Here is a 20032-nt window from a genome sequence, read left to right on the forward strand (position 1 = left end):
CACCGTTTTGCCACAGAAGAATGCTCGATGTTCTATGATTTATACATGCTAATTTGTAAGATAAATGCATACTGGCATTAGTATAAGTGAGTTCTTACCTGTCTCTGTGTCCCAGAGCTTAAGGTACCTGTCGTAAGCTGCGCTGAGGAACTGCGTCCCTGCAGTATTAAAGCAGATGTCCCTAACGGCTTTGCTGTGGCCTAAGGCAGGGACAACAGAAATGGAGGTGAGGGGAAAGATTTTCTCTTAAAACAGAAACACCATGAGAGAAATAGCATTTGCAAGCCACCCTGTGAGTCTGAATCCCTGGAATCCTATCCTGACTTACTGACGCAGAATATGGTAGGTGTGGGCTTGGGAACGTAAGTGGTTTTTTATTTCTTTATTTCTCCTTCAGAAAGCTCCCTAGGTGTTTCTGATGCCTAACATTTAGGTAAGAGCCAAGAGAAAAGATCTAACATTTAGAGTTTGTCAGAGAAATCTTTTAATATGCAGTATACATAATTGATGACTAAGCAGCCAAGAATTTAAGGAAACATAACAGACCAATTATTGCTAATGAAAGAGGAGGGCCTAGTGACATTTGGGAGGTTCCTTCTCTAGATTATTCACTAAGTGAAACTAAGCGACCCAATCCTAAAGTACATGGAATCACAGCTCTTCTCCAATACCTGCGGATTTCTGTGATCAAGTTACCAGGTTTCAGAGAAGTGACTTCAGAACCTCAAGAGACTAAGCCTTTTGGAATCTAACATTAATGTCTATCTTGTTTTAAGATACCATCTCGACAATAAATTAACTTAAAGGTGCTTTGCTTGAAAACCAGTCTGCCAGACCAAGCCACTCTTGAAAGTTACAGGGACGAATAAAATGTGGCTAAATCAAAGCAGGAACTTCTGTTTTTTTACCACCCCTCATGACCAAGACTGACGGAATATGGGTTGCACAAATCGTCAGCCACACACAGCAGCCCTGGACCGCCATCACCAGTGAATTCTAATCGGGCTACGTGTGACAGTAATTTGGCATTCTTTTCTACAGCAAGAGTCCCCTCTTCCAAAACTGGTCATTTCGTTTTCCACTGAAAAACTATCTGCTGGTTAGATAGTTTCTCCATCTGTCCGCTATGGAGACCAAGTCCATTATGCGTACAAGATGGAGACCAAGTTCACTATACGTACAAGATGGAGACCAAGTCCACCACATGTACAAGATGGAGACCAAATCCACCATATGTACAAGATGGAGACCAAGTCCATTATATATACAAGAGGCATTTTGTTCCCATCTGCTGCTTGGAGTCTCCCTGTAGAATGCTCTGGCACCTTGGGCAGTATTCATTTGTTCAGCAAGGCCCCAAAATTCTAACAAGGCATGCAGAATGGACTCCCACTTAAATCTAAAAACAGAGCCACTACAAATCACACAAAAATTCAGTAATGTACAGTTACATTTGGAAACGTAACTGACCTTCACAAGAAATCTCACAAAGACAGTAAACTATCCTCTATCCAAAAGGCTAGTTGGCCACAAAGCTGTTCTCTTTTTGGCCTTGTTTTCTCCTTCAAGGAGTTCACTCAGTCTTATTCTTTTGTGTGCTTTAGTTGCTGATTCCTAACCTCTTTTCAAAGCTTAACACCTGGCTAACTGCTCACTGGACATGTGCAACTCCATAATCCAAAGGCAGTTCAGGTTTAACAAGTGACATGTCGTCATTGTCTTATGTCCCCTCTCATGGCCAATGGCACCCCGTTTAGTCAACCAGCTGGGAGTCACCCTAGATTTCTGTTTCACTCTTATTACTCATATCCAGTGACTAAGTCCTGCTGATTTTAACTCTTCACGGTTCTTTTCCTCTCCATTAGCTGCTTTAGGCCAGGCTCTCATGGTCTCTAATCCAGGCCAATGACATAACCCTGACATTTGTCTCCCTGCCTGCAGGCTTGCTCTCCCAGAACATCGTCGTACTGCCACTGTGACCTCTGTAAACTTCAGATTGGACCGAGTCAATTTCCTCAAGAGCAGTTTAATGGCAGGCTTTCCAAGGCCATCTGCATAGATTCTCCACTCCTCACTGATGGCACCCAAGGCCGTCATGCTCTGCTTCTGGTTATACTGCTGTTCCCTCTTGGCACCTCTAACCGTGTCCCCCCTGGCAATTCTGCATTATACCTGGCTGTCCCAAAGAGCATGCTTTCTCAGACCACTTTCGCTTCTGCTCTGCTCTCTTGTTTTGTCTATGTGTCTATGTGGAAGGACATCCTCTTCAAGACTCAGTTCGAGTCCTTGAAGACTTCCCTTCATTAGCAGTGTAGTAACATTATGGTCAATGATGGGAGTTTAAAAAGTTTTTCCAAACAGATTATAGACAGAAAGGAAAGGAGTATTACCAATAAATGTTCGCAGACAGCGTCTGTCTCCATAAACCTCCCAGAGCTGGGGAAAAAAACACACAGAAATATTAAATTGAATACAAGACTTCCATAGAATGACAAGTTTCAATCAAGAGCAACAACCATTTGCCAGCTATGTGTGTGCATGTCTGCGGGTACTGGGGATTTAACCAAAGGCATCATACATTAAACACACACACACACACACACACACACACACACACTCCTGAGATCTGACAAAGATACAGCAAAATATCAAGAGCACTTAGGTGGAGCTGATACAAGTGATCTTCCCTTTCTTCTTATTCTTTTCTATATTTGACATATTTTCCATGGTGAAAAGTTTCTATTTATGTAATACGAGCTACTTCCAGAAGAACTAAATGTTATTAAAACTACCATGTTTATAACATTTTGGTACTGAAGATTTTTTTTGAACTTTCTAAAGTAACAAAATATTATAGAAGCTATATGAAAATGATGATCTAAAGTATAATAGGCTAATAATTCTCATCACACCTAAAGTGAATTAATACATACAATAGCTTCAAAACTCCCTTTATTCTTTCTTCTTTTTTTAAAGATTTTATTTATTTATTTGTCAGGGAGAAAGAGCACAAGCAGGGGGAGTGGCAGGCAGAGGAAGAAGCAGGCTCCTCGCTGAGCAAGGACTCCATCCCATGCAAGACTCCATCCTAGGACCCTGTGACCGTGACCTGAGCTGAAGGCAGACGCTTAGCCAGCTGAGCTAACCAGGCACTCCTAAAACTACCTTTATTCTTGCGTGCCTCAAATCTAATCCTCAATAATGTTACAAGTGTTCTAAAAGAAACAGCACTCTGGCCACCGGGGCCAGTAGGATAAAGTCTCAGTCCCCATAGCATAGCAGGCAAGGACCTCTAGCACCTGATCCTTCGCTGATGCCTGTCACCATTCTGTATCTCTCAGATTGAAGACTCAGCAGCCACAAACTCATAGTGTTCAGGCCATGTCTATCTACTACTATTACCTACGTTCCCCTCACCCCCACCACTTTTTATTTAGTTACCTTTCTGCTGAAGGACGTTTCCTCTTAGAAACCAGAGCTTTCCACCTGACTCTATAACTATCATTTACATCATAATGAAATGATCACCCTGAGGGCAGGGACAGGGCCTTGATAAGTTTTCAGTCTCAGCCCCTTGCATGTAATGGATACCTAGTAAATGTTTATACATGTGAACAAAATTGAACACTAGGCTTTTTTAAGACCTTCATCTCAACTAACATAGCTTGCATTAAGTCAAAGTTAAAGGAAACATGGGGGGGGTGCCTGGGTGGCTCAGTGGGCTAAAGCCTCTGTCTTCAGCTCAGGTTATGATCCCAGGGTCCTGGTATGGAGCCCAGCAACAGGCTCCTTACTCCTCTCTTCTCTCTTCTGCCTGCCTCTCTACCTACTTGTGATCTCTGTCTGTCAAATAAATAAATAAAATCTTAAAAAAAAAAAAAAGAATAAAGGTTTTCACTCTAAACAGTTTGGCCTTTGATTTTAAGCTACTGAGTAGAGACAAATGCCTAAATGATTGCTCTCATCAAGAAAAGCTACCTTCATATATTGTTAATATCCATGAATTGTTTACAAAGAGCAAAATTTTAATGATTCAACTTTCCAAGCCTCAAGAGTATTACAGAGTTGATATTTCTTGACCATCATAACAAACTAGACACAGAAGACACACAAAAAGATAACTATTCTTTCAGATTTACGATTTTTTAAAAAAGCTTTCCCCATGTTCAAGCTGACATGCTGTGGCAAGTAAATTTTTCCCTACATACTCTATAGCAGAAATCTAACTTAAGGTGGAGCCTCCTAAGACGAAAGAAACTGAAAGAAGAAGCTAGGAGCGTTTCTGCTACTTGGTATCTACTTGCATTTATAAGAAAAAGTGTGAATTACATTATCTACTTTCTAAAATGGGATTTCTAATGCGTGTTCTCTCTAGCTCATATGGTTCTGAGGAAAAAATGAACTCAGTTACATATCCAAAACCTCTTAAAAAATGCATTACTAGTGGTTAAATATTTGTGTATCTAAAACCAAAGTGATTGATTACATTCTAATCAGTTATCTAGGCTTACAAAAGAGCCTAGCCAACTGGACCACAGAGCCACACATGTTTGGAAGGAATTCATAAATGGCTGTATTCACGGAGCCTAAGAGAAAATAATTAGGCTCTAATTGCCTATCAAACACAAATTTCTTTATAATTAACCAAACAGACTTCACCAAAGCACTAGCTCTGCAGCATTCCTACTCTGTTACTGAAAACTCACCTTGATTTTACAGTCCATGGAACAAGACAGCAATAAATGGCCAGAGAGAGGGAATAATCTGACAGCACTGACGCCCTATAAAAAGGTAATACAGTAATCAGTCAACTGAAATGAAACATAATGAAAGGACAGTATATTTTTAGGCCATCTAATTTACTTTTTTCTTCATTCCAAAAATCATGCCCCAGAATAAGCTTTGTTAGTATTCCAAGAACAGCCTTTTTGACACTAAACTTTTGAAGATATGTTCTTTAACCTTTAATACCAACTTTCTCACCCAAGGGAATTCTTAAGTCAATCAAGTTGCTAATGCTCTCTCTCCCTTCTTTTACTCAGTTCCTTTGCTCTTTGCTTAAAGCTGGGAATTATCAGTTGGAATAGTGCAGATGACAAGGAATATCAACATCAGAAGTTTCAAGTCTCCTGCCTCTGCCTTAGTCTCAATATGATCGTAGTTTATAAACCAGAAACCATCTAATCTTCTCTTAAGCATGGTAATCCCAAGAGCTAAGGTAAAATTACTGATGTTTGATGCTACTACCAACCCATTATTCACTGACATTGCACCCTAGAAAAAGCAGAATGTGGCAGGAATTTCTAGGGAAAAGTTGGGGCTACCAGAACACTGAATTCTGAATGGTATGTCATGGCCAATCCCTATGACAAACCTGCTTACCTTCGTATGTCCAGACCACACATGAATTTGCTTTTTGGGAAGGTAACACTTCTCAGGTGGCACAGTCGACCGAAGATTAACACCAACATCCTGAGGTATGTGAAGATAGGATCTACCTTGGTAGTCATACATTTCTTTAACTGAAACAAGACAAAGGAAAGCAGTGAACAAATACAAGCTAAACCAGATAAACCTGTATCCTTAAGGATACAGATAACACCTGTATCCCTAAATGATAACAATTTACTCACAGGGCTATTGTTCCTTATTAAGGCTTAGGTAACAACACTCTGAAGTTAAGTCTAAGAGTCAGCTAAAATTGAGCTGTTTGAAATCCCTGCTATTATTTACAATTAGAAGTAGTATTTTGGAATTTCTAAATACCCAGAGAATATCAGTCCTTTAAATAAGATGTATGGTTCTTTTACTTAGTTCCACATTTTAATGATATTTAAAGAAGATTTCACTGCAGCATAATTATATCAAGGGAAGAAGAGAAAATGCTTGGGCCTTGTGAGTCACTGGCAAAGGCCCAGAAGCAAAACAGGATAGAAAAGAAGTTAAAACAAAAATATCAACCATCCTTTTCCCCGGACTTCCTCTTTTGTGCCCTTCCAGGTTCCTTTTCCATTCTCTTTTCCACTTTGAACACAAAGTTTGCAGTGAAGTCACTAGTGGGACTTAAATTGCATAGTGTGCATAAAGCATTTAGTAACCTGCCTGCCACACAGTAAGTCCTGAGTAGCTGTTGGCTGTTAATTTGATTACGGCTGCAAGCACCATAGTATTAAATTGCGTCCTTGGAGAGAAAACTGGAGTTTGAGAAACCAAATATGGACTCATCAAACCTAAATATTTGATATTTGTGATCTAACTTTAGAATAATCAATACAATAGTACTAAATTATTCTTTACAGTTTGATAATCACTACATAATTTTCCAAATATAACTGGTTATGAATGAACCAGGAACATTCTAGAATATTTATAAATCCTTTTGGAGTACATTTCCTGAATATGCATTTTCTTCCACACATCAAAATTAGTCTGAGAATCTGAATCTCCAGTCTATTCACATGAAAAACAAAGTTTTTCTTTTAAAGTATAACTTAGTTATGAATGATATATATATCTGGAGATAAGAGTTAAAAACAAAAGGGTAAAGTGACTGAGGGAAGAGTCTGTTCTTAGGAAAGAACAGATTATGGACAATTCAGATTTCTTCTTTACTATTTTAAAAAATTCACTAGCACTTCAAAGAATCATCCGTGGTGATCATTAATCATGTTATTTTCTCTCCTTTATTAGAATATGAAGACTCTGCTGTAATTTCTTTGAGAAGCAAATTGTCAAATATAATTATTCTTAATATAGTGAAGTACAGCAGCTGATTAGTAAGGGCAGTTGATACATAGGAACAGAGAACAGACCGAATATATGAAAGTTTATCAAGAAAATGAAGAGGCATAACAAATACATTACCATGTAGGATCGTCTTCTCCTCCCCAGGTTTCTCTTCTTCCTGTTTGCCTTTTTTCTGCCTCTTTGCTGTAATTTCATCCAATTCTTTTTGTTCTTCCTAAGGAAATTAAGGAGTGAACTTTGAAATGGATGTTGTGGAACCCCACTGTGCCCAAAGCTGCTTAGAAATACTTTATACTGAGCTCCAATTTTGCGTGAAACAATTTAACTGTTACGTATGTCTCCAGGGATAATAGTCTCAACTCTCTGACTGATTACAAATGACATGAAACACATAATGGGTACCAGTTAATACTTTTAAACTCATTTTATACAAAACCCACCTTTCTGGAACACCTAGAAACAAATTTATTGTAGTATGCTAATTATGTAAGCAAAAAAAAAGAAAAAACAAAATAGCTAGAAAATCTGGTATTGGAAAGGAAACTCAATTTTTGTACACAATGCTGTTCTCCAGTAAACAGCTTTTACTAAGTCATAAGGATCTAAGCAACCACCACAGATTTGTGACACAGCTTTTATGGGAGGAGCAGTGCAAAGAAGGTGGGATAGTGGTAAATCTTTATCTATAATAACAAAGAAGTCAACAGATGATGTCTAATGTAAATAAAAAGCAGCACATGTATATGACTGAGATACGTGGATGAAAGATACAGCTAGATTACAAGCTTCACGAGGACAGGATTTTCTTGATCTTGTCCACTGCTATATCCCTAAGACCTAGGACAGTCACTGGCTCATAGAGACAGTAGGATTAGGAGATGGAGAAGGACAGGTAGAGTTCTATGGTTTTACCTTATAAAACTTCATGTTATTATTATTTTTTCAAATATAGATTATTCTTTGTTAAAAATTTTTTTGAAATTTTTTCAGTGTTCCAAGATTCACTGCTTATGCACCACACCCAGTGCTCCATGCAATACGTACCCTCCTTAATACCCACCACCAGGCTCACGTATTCCCCTACTCCTTTCCTTTCCAAAACCCCCAGTCTATTTCTCAGAGTCCACAGTCTCTCATGCTTCATCTCCCCCTCCAATTTATCCCAATTCACTTTTCCTTCTCCTTCTCCTAATGTCCTCTATGTTATTCCTTATGCTCTACAGGTAAGTGAAACCATATGCTAATCGACTTTCTCTGCTTGACTTATTTCACTCAGCATAATCTCCAGTCCCGTCCATATGGATACAAAAGTTGGGTATTCATCCTTTCTGATGGCTGTGTAATACTCCATTGTATATATGGACCACATCTTCTTTATCCATTCATCTGTTGAAGGGCATCTTTGCTCTTTCCAGTTTGGCAATTGTGGACATTGCTGCTATGAACAATGGGGTACAGATGGCCCCTTTTTTTCACTACATCTGTATCTTTGGGGTAAATACCCAGTAGTGCAATTGCAGAGTCATATAGAAGCTCTATTTTTAATTTTTTGAGGAATCTCCACACTGTTTTCCAGAGTAGCTGCATCAACTTGCATTCCCACCAACAGTGTGAAAGGGTTCCCCTTTCTCCACATCCTCTCCAACACTTGCTGTTTACTGTTTTGTTAGTTTTGGCTGTTCTAACTGGTGTAAGGTGGTATCTCAATGTGGTTTTGATTTGAATCTCCCTGATGGCTAATGATAATGAACATTTTTTCATGTGTTTGTTAGCCACTTGTATGTCTTCTTTGGAGAAGTATCTGTTCATGTCTTCTGCCCATTTTTTGACATCAGCTTTTCTCTAATTTTAGAATCGGTGGTGGGTTTTATTTGTTTGTTAAAATTTTCATAGCAGCTAACAAATAAAACTCACCACCAATTCTAAAACAATAGAAAGGCTGATTCTGTGGTTACTATTGGAGTACGTAGTATCAAGAGCAGCTACCAAGGTAGCTTAATAGCATTATCAATTTTTACTAAATTTAAATTATTAAAAATTGTTCAATGTTGTATTTTAATTAAAAATATGGAAGAAAATAAATCAGAAAAGGATAAATTAAAAATATTCCCAAGAAAAATAAAAAAATCTGACTCTATTTTTTCAACCACAGCAGAGAAATATTGATGAGTCCTCATTTGGTTCTCTAAAGAAATCTCAAGTTTATTAATACAGTTCTCTTTCACAGCATCTACCTGAACTGGCAATGAAAAACATCAGAACTTACTTCTGAGGGTTTGGCTACATCTTTTTCATCCACATATTTTGCCCATGGTCCCAAGAAACCATCAATATTAGATGCATCATTTTCTTTGAACTTTTTCCTCTTCTCTATCTTTTTCTGACCAGTTTCAAACACGGTTAAACCTACATTAAAAAAAATGGATATTTTCTAAAGAAACAGTAGCATATATATAATTTTTACTTTATGTGGTTAAAGAAAAGTGATTGTTCAAGTGACCAAAGATTCCTTAAAGAACAAAAAATAAAGTCTGTATGAATCTGCCTGGTATACTAACTCATGCCATACAAAGAGAAACTCAACCTTCTGGGAAGAGAAGCTTTCTACTACTGCAATGTTTTGAGAGTCCTAATATACTTAAAGAAAAGACCTGATTATATAATCCTACAAGGTACACAATCCTTTTTAATGAATCAAGGACCTATATCAGTGGATTTTACCACTTTCTGAAAGGAATCCAGCAACTTAGTATCACTAAATAATGATAAAACTACTTTTTTGTTGTTGTTGTTTCAAGAGAGAGTGTATATACAGGGACAGAAGGAGAGTGTGAGAGAGAATCTTTAACAGGCTCCATGCTCAGCGTGCAACCCAACATAGGGCTTGATCTCACGACCCTGAGATCATGACCTGGGCTGAAATCAAGAGTGGGGTGCTCAACCGACTGAACCACCCAGGTGCCCAGATAAGGCTACTTTTGAAAGCAAGAATAAATTAAAATTTATCATTTAAAAACTGAATTATAGTAAGGAATTAGTAACTTCAAAATTAACAATATATATATTAAGCAAGGTTTCACAAGAATCTGGTATTCTTCTAAGTGATCAAAATCTAAATTGGACCTCTCATACCATAAATCTTAGATTAAAAAGAAAACAGGAAAGAGGATGTTTCTGGTTGAGATTCTGATTTGATCAGTAGGAGGCAGCAAGTTGCGTGTAGTCATTAAATTGGAAAAGAAAGGTTTATGGGAGTCATAATCACAATTTAACTGTTAACAGAAAATTTAACTACATAAAGACATGGCTTGTAGACATCTAACTTATACAAAAAAGCTTGTCTATATTAATTCAAATGAGTTTCCTTTAGGTTGTGTGCTACAACAAAAGCTTGTCAAATTCTGTTTTAACAATAATATAGCTCATATACTGAAGGTTGCTGGATGATACAGAGTCTTCTAAGTAGAAGTATCCTCGTACAAGCAGCATATTCTTTTTCTTTTTAAGATTTTATTTATTTGACAGACAGAGATCACAAGTAGGCAGAGAGGCAGGCAGAGGGGAGGGGGAAAGAAGCCTCCTTGCTGAGCAGAGAGCCTGATACAGGGCTTGATCCCAGGACCCTGAGATCATGACCTGAGCCGAAGGCAGAGGCTGAACCCAATGAGCACCCCCCAGCTGCCCAGCATATTCTTTTACTTATGAGCATATTTTATGGATAAGATTCCACTGATGAGCTTTGTGACAAGTCAGCATTTAGAGTGTGATACTTTGTCTTGTAAGTACAAAATGAATATGAGCACAGACATATTCTAAAACATATTTGAACTCAGCCTTCAAAGCAACCCTAAGACAATCTCCATAGACAATATATAATAAAACTTGCTCTCTCTGTAAAAATGTAGCTTGACATCTGTGCTGAGAAATAAACTGCAAACATTTGCTACACATTAATTATAATTTATTGAATGATTTCTACATGGTTGGCACTGTGCCCAGTACTCATAACTACACGAATGATAGGTACTAACACCTTCCCTACAAGGTTGCATTCCTCATAAGTGGCAAAAACAAGCTTTAAACTATAATAGTTCTAAACTATATTGCTCTATATTACTTGTCTCAACTTAAAAATGAAATCAATCTAAAAAAATACTAGTTTTTCCTACTGTCTCAGGTCAATCTGCAAGACAGCAGTTGTATGTGTGTGTATATATACATATATTTGATATGAAATATTTCAAATAAATTTGAATAAATTACCTTGATTTTTTTCAGCTTCTTCTACTGAACCAATATATTTAGTAGACACTTGATGGTTATCTAATGAAGGGTCTAATGCATAACCTGTAAGGAAAAAGTCGATATTACTGATCCCATCATTGCCATTTAAAATTCATTTTCTTACATACAGATACACTCATCTCACGTTTTCCTTCCCAGATGCTGAAATGGTCTCTCAGCATCTCAGGATGGACCATGAAGGACTTCAGCTGAGAAAGAAGTATCTTGTAGCATAAATCTAGCATGCTGACCTTACATTATTAACAGTCTCTCTGGCCAAGCCAACGTTAGTCTAATTTCTAAGATCTTACAAATATATGTACATCACACATTTGGAAGTTTAGAAACCATTCCTTTTTGGTTTTGGTACTAGATAATACAGGGCTGTAGCTTATCAAATTATATAAACTATTAAATACTTTAAAAAAGAACAGAGTAAGAAGAATTATATAAAATCTAGCTATTATTTTGAAAATGCTATTCTCTGTAAAGACACCCGTTCCTCTCGATTTTAAAATAATACATTTCTACTTCATAAATCATCATGTATGTTTCCTTGGTAAGAAAAGTAAGTATGAATATCAACTGGCATGTGAATAACTCCTTCAATAAGTGATGAAAGTATGTCGCTACTATCGATATAAAAGTAGTCTGCCATGGTGTCTGGGGACTTAATTAAGGAAAGAAAGTCTGTATCAACTCAAATCAATTTTTCTTAAGTGGGGGTGCTATAACATGATATATGTTTGGTAAAATTACTTCTAGTAATCAGCATATTTACAAAAGAGACCCAGTCACTAATCAGTTTATGGTCTATGACTCATGTGAATGATCACAAAATACATTAAAGTACTGGCCACTTTTTTAAGGGGTACATCCTAATGGATAAAGTTGACACTTTAATATTCCAGCTAAAGATTAAAGAGAACTTCCTTTGGGAAACAGAAAAAGATTTGTCATCGAACACACTTTCCAAATAAGCTAAGGATATAGGTAGGCATTCAACGCACCCTCATGATAGACTAGACTAGAACCAACCACCTGGCTATGAACTCAACTGCATGTAGTTTTTTTAGTATTAAAATATGTTCTTGGCCCATGGAGAGTGCTTGATGGCAGAAAAGCAGCTTTGGAGTAAACTCTTTGAAATCACAGATCCAAATCCCATGAGTTACTTTATCTTTTGTCTCTTTGAGGTACAGAGCAGTCTTCTGTAAAGGCTTTTTTAAATGAGCTTTTATAAGGCTCATACAAAATTTAGACCAACATATCTGATGTTAAAAATCCCCATCTCAGTCATAAGAATTGATCTACAATGTAATTCTATCTTGGGAGAGATTGATGTCTATACAGATGACACTGTGTTATTTTGGTTTGGAGGGATGGATTGGGAGGCAGAGAGGAAAGGGAGAGATCCCTGGCACTTCCTGTGATACCTACAGAAGCACCAATCCCCAGCTCATCTGGCCATTGTTTCTGAGCACAGGAATTCATGCTCTCTTCCTTCTCCACATCATCTACAGTAAAATAAATCTTTACTGCCAGTATCACCATGACTACTGCTACTGCCTCCCACCTCAGGTAGTTAAGGGACAACAATATTTTCCCTTCACAAATGAGAGAAGTTAAATATTTAGCTATATGCCCTACTAGAAGTCAGCTAGGCACATAAGAAGACACAATTCTAACACTACAGAATTTTAGTCCAATTAGTTTTCTAATATCCTATGTTTCAAGAAAGTGACTATGTCTGCATTTTAGTTCTGAGGTAGTCTCATCTATCTTGCTGAAGTTTATTTTCCTTACTATATTTTTAATATAGTTAATACCTACTTTCTTCCTTTGTAGTCTTATTTGAAATGGCTCTATTTCTTAAAATTTTTTATTTAAATTCAATTCAATTTTATTTAAATTCAATTCAATTCAAAGTACGCCAACAGAGTGTATTATTAGTTTCAGAGGTAGAATTCAGGTGATTCATCAGTTGCATCTACCGCCCAGTGCTCATTCCATCGTGTGTCCTCCTTAATGCCCATCCCCCAGTTACCCCATCCCCCACCCACCTCCCCATCCCAGCAACTCTCAGTTTGTTTCCTCAAGTTAAGAGTGTCCAATAATACCACTTTTATTATTAGATCTGAGAAAAACAATCCGCAAAGAATGGTCACAAATAAAAGGAAAAACCTTCAACCTCACTAGTGGTCCAAATGAAACAAATTAAAGAGATTAAATATTGCATATTGCATATTTTTGTTATCATACAAATAAAGGAAAAACGATCAACCAGATCTTGGGTAAAGAGAAAGAGGGCTTGCACAGGACTTGCACATGGTGGTGGCCATGTAAGGTGGGAGAATTCTTTTGACAAGATGTAACAAAACCTTCAAAAACATTTATATTCAGTTAACATGCAGGAAACCGTAACACCACCACTTGGACCATGTTTGCTGGCTTCTGCCACCATTCCAACCCTTGTCTCTGGTGCACAAGAAAGATCCAGAACCATGACCGACTCCAAGTATTTCACAATTGATAAACATGGAGAAATCTTTGAATTGAAGGCTGAACTCAACAATGAAAAGAGGAAGGGGGCTGTGAAGAAAGTGACTGCTACCGTGGCTGTGGGGAAGGATGTCAGCTCTCTCTTTCCAGATGGAAACTGACAACTGGAATTAAAGAAGCTTGGGTATCTCTGTTTGATGAACTATGCCACGAGTCAGCCAGACATGGCCATCATGGCTATCAACGGCTTTGTGAAGGACCGTGAAGATCCCAGTCCTCTCATTTGGGCCTTGGCCATCAGGACTGTGGGAGTGCATCCGGGTGGACAACGGATGATCTCTGTGAACCCCTCTGCAAATGCTTGGTGGAGGAGGAACTATCCCTGTGTGTGGAAAACAGCAGCACTCTGTGTGGCAAAGCTCCATGATATCAATGCCCAAATGGCGGAAGATCATTTCGAGATTCTCTGTGGGATCTCAGAGCAGATTCAAACCCAACTGGCTAATGCTGTAGGAGCATGCTCTAAAATCAGCGAATCTTGCCCAAACAGCAACCTACTTGATCTGAACCAAAGAACATTAATCAGCTGCTGACAGCTCTGAATGAGTGGGCTGGATGGGCTCAGATTTTCATCTTGGACCTTCTGTCTCATTACAACCCTAAAGATGAGCGCCAGGCTCAGAGCACCTGTGAGCCTGTAACTCACTAGCGGTTTCTTGCCAACTGAACCGCGGTGCTTTCAGCAGTAAGAGTCCTAGTGAAGTTTCTAGAGTTGTTACTCAAGGACTGGGAATACTGCAATATGCTGCTGAAGGAACTGCCCCTGTGCTTGTCACTGTGCTGCCCAGGGAGCCGGAGGTATAGTATGTTACCCTGAAGAGTATCAGTGTAATTTTCCAGAAAGGCCCCAAATCTTGAAGCAGAAAATCGAAGTCTTCTTTGTGAACTACAGTGATCCCATCTATTCTAAACTAGAGCAGTTGGACATTATGATTCGTTTGGTGTTCCGAGCCAACACCGCTCAGGTTCTGGCAGAATTAGAGGAATACACCACAGAGGTGGATGCTGGCTTTGCTTGTGAAGCTGTGCAGGCCACTGGCCGGTGAGCCATCAAAGTGAGCTATCTGCAGGGTGCCGTGTGTGCACACTGTTTGAGCTCCTCCAGACCAGAGGAAATTATGTGATCCAAGAGGTAACTGTTGTTATCAGGGAGAGCTTTCACAAATATGCATCAAGTAGGAAAGCACCATGTCACTTGGTCTGAGAACTTAGACTCGCTGGATGCACCAGACGCTCGAGCAGCTATGATCTGGACTGGGGGAGAACATGCGGAGAGAACGGACAGTGCTTCAAGTCACTGGAGAGCTTTCTGGAGGGCTTTCCTGACGAAAGCCCAGGTGTAGCTCATTCTTCTTACTGCCTTTGTGAAACTGTTTCTCAAGAAACCATGAGAAACACAGGAGCTGCCATAGTGAGTCTTGAGTTTGGCAACACAGGATTCTGCTAATACTGACTTTCGAGGCTGGGGCTGGATTTATTGGTTCCTTTTCTCAACAGACCCTGTCACAGCCAGAGAAGCAATCTTGTTTGAGAAGCCACTGGTGTCTGAGGAGGCAGATCTTAGTAAGATCAACTCTGCTGGAGGGACTAATCTGCCACATGGGTTCTTTGGCCTCCATGTACCATAGCCACCCAATGCTTTTATAGAAGGGAGTCATGCAATCCAACACAAACACTCGCCAGTACAACATGGGAGCACTGATACAGGTGACAGCCCTTCCCACACCACCACTGCCACCAACCTAAAACAGGCTCAGGTTAGCCGCTCCCAAGGTGACCTTCTAGGAGACCTTTTAAACCATGACCTTGGCCCCCAGTCAATGTGCTACTGGAGTCCTCCATTCAGATGGGAGCAGTGGGTCTCTTGGGAGGAGGACTAGATGGTCTGGTGAGACAATCCTTTGTCCCTTCATCAGTGCCTGCAAACTTTGCTCCTTTACCTACTCCTACTGTGGTCAGCAGTGGTCTGAATGACCTGCCTGAACTCTCTATGGGGATAGGCATGGCACCTGGTGGATGTCTGGCTGCCTGTAGTAAAAGCTAAAGGCCTGGAGATCTCTGGAACATTAAGTCACTGCAAATGGCACATCTATATGGAAATGAACTTCACCAACAAAGCTCTCTAGCACATGACAGACTCTGCAGTCCAATTTAACAAGAATAGCTTTGGGGTCACCCCAAGCACTCCTTTGACCCTCTATGCATCACTGATGCCAAACCACAGCATTGATATCTCCCTGATTCTCAACACCTTGGGCCCAGCCATAAATATGGAACCTATGAATAAACTGCAGATAGCTGTGAAAAGTAATACTGATGTCTTCTCATCCCACTCAATGTACTTTCTGTAGAAGATGGCAAAATGCAGCACCAGGTCTTCCTTGCAGCGTGGAAGGATATTCCCGAAGAAAATGAGCTTCAGTTTCAGATTAAGAAATGTCATTTAAATGCTGACACTGTTTCTCAACAAATTGCAAAACAACAGTGTTTATAACTATTGCCAAGAGGAATGTGGAAGGGCAGGACATGCTGTACCAATCCCTGAAGCTCACTAATGGCATTTGGATTTTGGGTGAGCTATACAGACAGCCAGGAAGCCCAAATTATATGCTGTCACTAAGTGTAGAGCTCCTGAAGTCTCTCAGTACATCTATCAGGCCTACGACAGCATTTCTGAAAAATGAACAGACCGGTCTGGTGCCCTCTGGCCCCCCTGTGATTGGTACAAACCAAGAACTCTTATCTGAAAATACTAAGAAATTGTATTACTGCGTAAAATTTGAACCCCCAAAACACTGAGGCCACCCACCAAGGCAGTGACCAGTCTAACCTGTGCTGACACTAAGGCACAATCTGTTGGATAGTTTTAGCTTTCATTTTTTAAGTCTTTAACTCACTAAATAGTTCAATCTGTGTTTTAGCCCACCACTCCCTAATGGGAGAGGCAAAAACCACTGGCTATTTAAAACAAAAAACAAAAAACAAAAAACAAAACAGGCCTATTTTTGAAACCAGGTCTAAAGCCAACTGAGTAGTTTTTTCTTTTTTTCTTTTATATTTATTTGACCCACAGAGTGAGTGAGCATATGCAGGTGGGGTAGCAGACAGGAGAGGGAGAAGCAGGCTTCCTGCTGAGCAAGGAGCCCAATGCCAGGCTCTATACCAGGACCCTGGGATCATGACCTGAGCCCAAGGCAATCCCTTAACCAACTAAGCCACCCAGGAGCCCCAAACTGAGTAGTTTTAAATGCTTATTCTTACTATAGGATAATTTAAGAAAGAAAATAGATATCAGATAAACTTAAGCCTTTTCTTTTCTGTTTTGTTTTAAAGTAGTCATAGCTCTCTAAATTATTGCTTAAGTCCTTTACAAGCAAAGTCTTTAAAAGTCTGTTTCATTATAGACTAATATAACAAACTCATGATTCAATAAAGTTGATTTTTGTGTGTAAATATACTTGATATTTACATGTGATCCCTCTCCAAGTTACTCTGTACTATAATCATTCTATACTGAAAAATTTGTCTTACCTTTTTATTGGTGTTCTATTATAAGCATTTTCCAGTGTTAATATGTAATCTCAGTTCGTCATTTTTAAGCACTATGTTGTGACTGTACCATAATTTACATAATTATTCTTATGTTGGAAAGTTACTTTTTTTCTAATTTTTAGAGAATAATGTAAACTGATTCACTGTAAAGTAGTTTAAAGTTTTAGTACAGATAGTCTTAGTGATTTATCACAATATAGTCTTGGAAATTGGTTGTAAAGATTGTCATATTTCATTGATCATATTTCACCATGACAAAGTTATAATTGACAGTGTGCCAAAAGCTAAGACTATGTACCTCTGAAATCACCTAGAAGGGTTGGACACTTCCAGTCCAAAAAATGGTTATCCTGCATTGTACGCATCACAATGCGTTATAAAGACCATCTTCTTTTAAAGGAGATTCCCAATCTTGTGTGCATGTTAACTTTCTTAAATTTTACCACTGATAGGATATGATTATTCTACACAATGAATCTGTAGCCATTCTATTTCCTGATGTCCTTTAGTGAACAAAAGAAAACATTTCAGAGATAAGATCTGAGAATAAATAAAGAATAAAGTCCATCACTAAATAACACAATAAAAAGAGTGTGCCAAAAAAACAAATAATCTGATGAAAAATGGGCAGAAGACATGAACAGACGTTTCTCCAAAGACGACATCCAGATGGCCAACAGACACATGGAGACATGCCTGACATCACTAATCAACAGGGAAATGCAAATCAAAACCACAATGAGTATCATGTCACACCTGTCAGAATGGCTAAAATCAAAAACACAAGAAACAACTGGGGTTGGCAAGGATCCAGAAAAAAAAGGAACCATTATGCACCACTGGTGGGAATATAAACTGGTGCAGCGCCTATGGAAAACAGTAGGGAGGTTCCTCAAAAAGTTAAAAATAGAATTACCATAGGATCCAGTAATTCTACTACTATTTACCCAAAGAATATGAAAACAGTAATTCAAAAAGATATATGTAACCCTATGTTTATTGCAGCATTATTTACAATAGGCAAGTTACGGAAGCTGGCCAAGGTCCATTGGCGGATAATGGATAAAGAAGATGTAATACATATGCACTGGACTATTACTCAGCCATAAAAGACAATGAAATCTTCCTATATGCAGCAACGTGGATGGATCTAGGGGGTATAAAGTCAAGTGAAATAGGCCAGTCAGAGAAAGACAAATACCATATGTTTTCACTCATATGCAGAATTTAAGAAATAAATGACCAAAGAAGAGACAAAGCAAAAAACAGACTCTCAACTAGAGGAAACAAACTGGTGGTTACCAGGAGGGAGGGAGGTGGGGGAATGGGAGAGATAGGTGAAGGGCATTAAGAGTACACTTATCATGATGAGCACTGAGTAATGTACAGAACTGTTGAATCACTATACTGTATACTATACTGCAAATTAATATAACGTTGCATGTTCACCATACTGGAATTAAAAATAAAAGTAACCTCTTAACACTATCTGGTCATTTACCAACTTCAACAGCAATCTGCATATGATGGGCATTCAATAACAAGTGTTCATTATCAAGCACAACAGAGAATATTCTGTTTTTAAGGCCACAGAATATTTCTAGTACTCAGAAATAACAGCATATTTAGAATGATAGCTAAAAACATGAGTTCATCTTTCCATTTGTATAAATATAGATGCATTTAAGGAAATACACTACCTTAAAAGGAAACTGGATTAGTAAATTTAAAAAGAAGATAAAACAGATTATTCACACAAAAGTGTGTCAAACTGGAAACTGTAAATCTTAATCACCTTACCGTATGTGGCAAACGTTCTTCTTTGCTGTTCAAACATAAAGTCATTGATATGAGCTGGTTCAGCATATCCAGAAAGCATATTCCTAGGGGCAGCCATTTGCTGTGTCCTAAAGGGATTTTCTGGTCCAAACTGCAATGTTATAAGAAAAAAATAAACTTAAGTTCTGATATATAAAGCTAAAATTACTAGAATTATTCTACAATATATTATCAACTCTAAATCATTAGGGGCTATTGGGGGATATACTGGGTTCCTATTGAGGAACATGTTCCCCACACATGGTTCGGTGCAGCGGGGCAATGAGTGATTAGCACTGTTTGTCAGCCCCTACATCAGAAAGAGAGGAATCCAGCTTTCCTAAGTCTATGGGGGTGGGGGTGGGGGCTATTTAAATTTAAATTAAGTAAATTAAATTAAGTAAAAATTCAGTTCCTCAGTAACACTAGCCAAACTAAGACTTCAAGAGTCACATGTGGTTATTGGCTAATACATTTCCACCATTGCAGGAAGTTCTATTTGACAGTGCTGCTCTTGATAATTGAAAGTAACTGTATTTTTGTCTAAATCCTGATTTGGGATTTTTTTGTGGCGACTTTTTTTTTTTTAATTTGTAAAGATGATTTTTGGTGACTTTACTTCAATAATGGCACCATGATGTAATTTTAAAAGATACATGTTTCTTCTCCACTAGATTATGAGTTCCTCAAAAGTAGAGACTTAAAATCTTCAATATTTACCATAATGCCTGGCATATAGAAAGCACTAATGAAGTAAAGATTACTCAGAATCCCACTGGAGGCAGAGTATAGGAAATAGAAAATAAAAGTAAAATGCTTGAAAAAGTCCCCAGAAAAGACATTATAAATGAAAATAAAATTTCTCTACTGTGAAAAGCCACACTAACAAGTCTTATACAAATTAGTACATTATTCTCTGTTTGGTTTATAAATGCTTCCACAACGGTTTCTAAATGTTATTTACTTTGATCTATAAAAGATCTATAAAAAGCCTATAAAAAACACACAAAACTGACTTCCAGTTTTTTAAAAAATCCTGGAAAGTTAAAGCAGTATTCTCCTTTTCATG

At 38.3% G+C, this 20032-nt stretch overlaps 2 protein-coding genes and 1 pseudogene across 5 annotated transcripts in view; 2 read left to right on the forward strand and 1 right to left on the reverse strand.

The window, feature by feature from the left end:
• The window catches only part of METTL24 (methyltransferase like 24), a 145566-nt gene that overhangs the window by 117359 nt on the left and 8175 nt on the right, over nt 1-20032 (forward strand). Inside the window, exon 6 of one of the 3 annotated variants that reach the window (XM_082731979.1) lies at nt 1942-2367. The exons of 1 other annotated variant lie outside the window; for it this stretch is intronic. In XM_082731979.1, the coding sequence (XP_082588105.1) occupies nt 1942-2307 (366 nt within the window). In that variant the 3' untranslated portion in view covers nt 2308-2367. Of the gene's footprint in view, nt 1-1941; nt 2368-20032 lie in introns of those variants that run through there. One more of the 3 variants, XM_082731981.1, reaches the window with a different exon arrangement.
• Nucleotides 1-20032, reverse strand: part of CDC40 (cell division cycle 40) — a 49356-nt gene that overhangs the window by 12462 nt on the left and 16862 nt on the right. Inside the window, exons 3-10 of the mRNA XM_082731932.1 lie at nt 18946-19075; nt 11011-11094; nt 9014-9153; nt 6865-6961; nt 5383-5522; nt 4707-4781; nt 2391-2436; nt 99-200 (exon numbers count right to left, since the gene is read on the reverse strand). Of these exons, the coding sequence (XP_082588058.1) occupies nt 99-200; nt 2391-2436; nt 4707-4781; nt 5383-5522; nt 6865-6961; nt 9014-9153; nt 11011-11094; nt 18946-19075 (814 nt within the window). The remainder of the gene's footprint in view (nt 1-98; nt 201-2390; nt 2437-4706; nt 4782-5382; nt 5523-6864; nt 6962-9013; nt 9154-11010; nt 11095-18945; nt 19076-20032) is intronic.
• Nucleotides 13536-16277, forward strand: LOC309865129 (AP-2 complex subunit beta pseudogene; annotated as a pseudogene). The gene has a single exon. The product of its transcript is annotated as an AP-2 complex subunit beta pseudogene (transcript).

The sequence above is a fragment of the Mustela nivalis genome (genome assembly GCF_964662115.1).
Source record: "Mustela nivalis genome assembly, chromosome: 5".
Classification (NCBI taxonomy): domain Eukaryota; kingdom Metazoa; phylum Chordata; class Mammalia; order Carnivora; family Mustelidae; genus Mustela; species Mustela nivalis.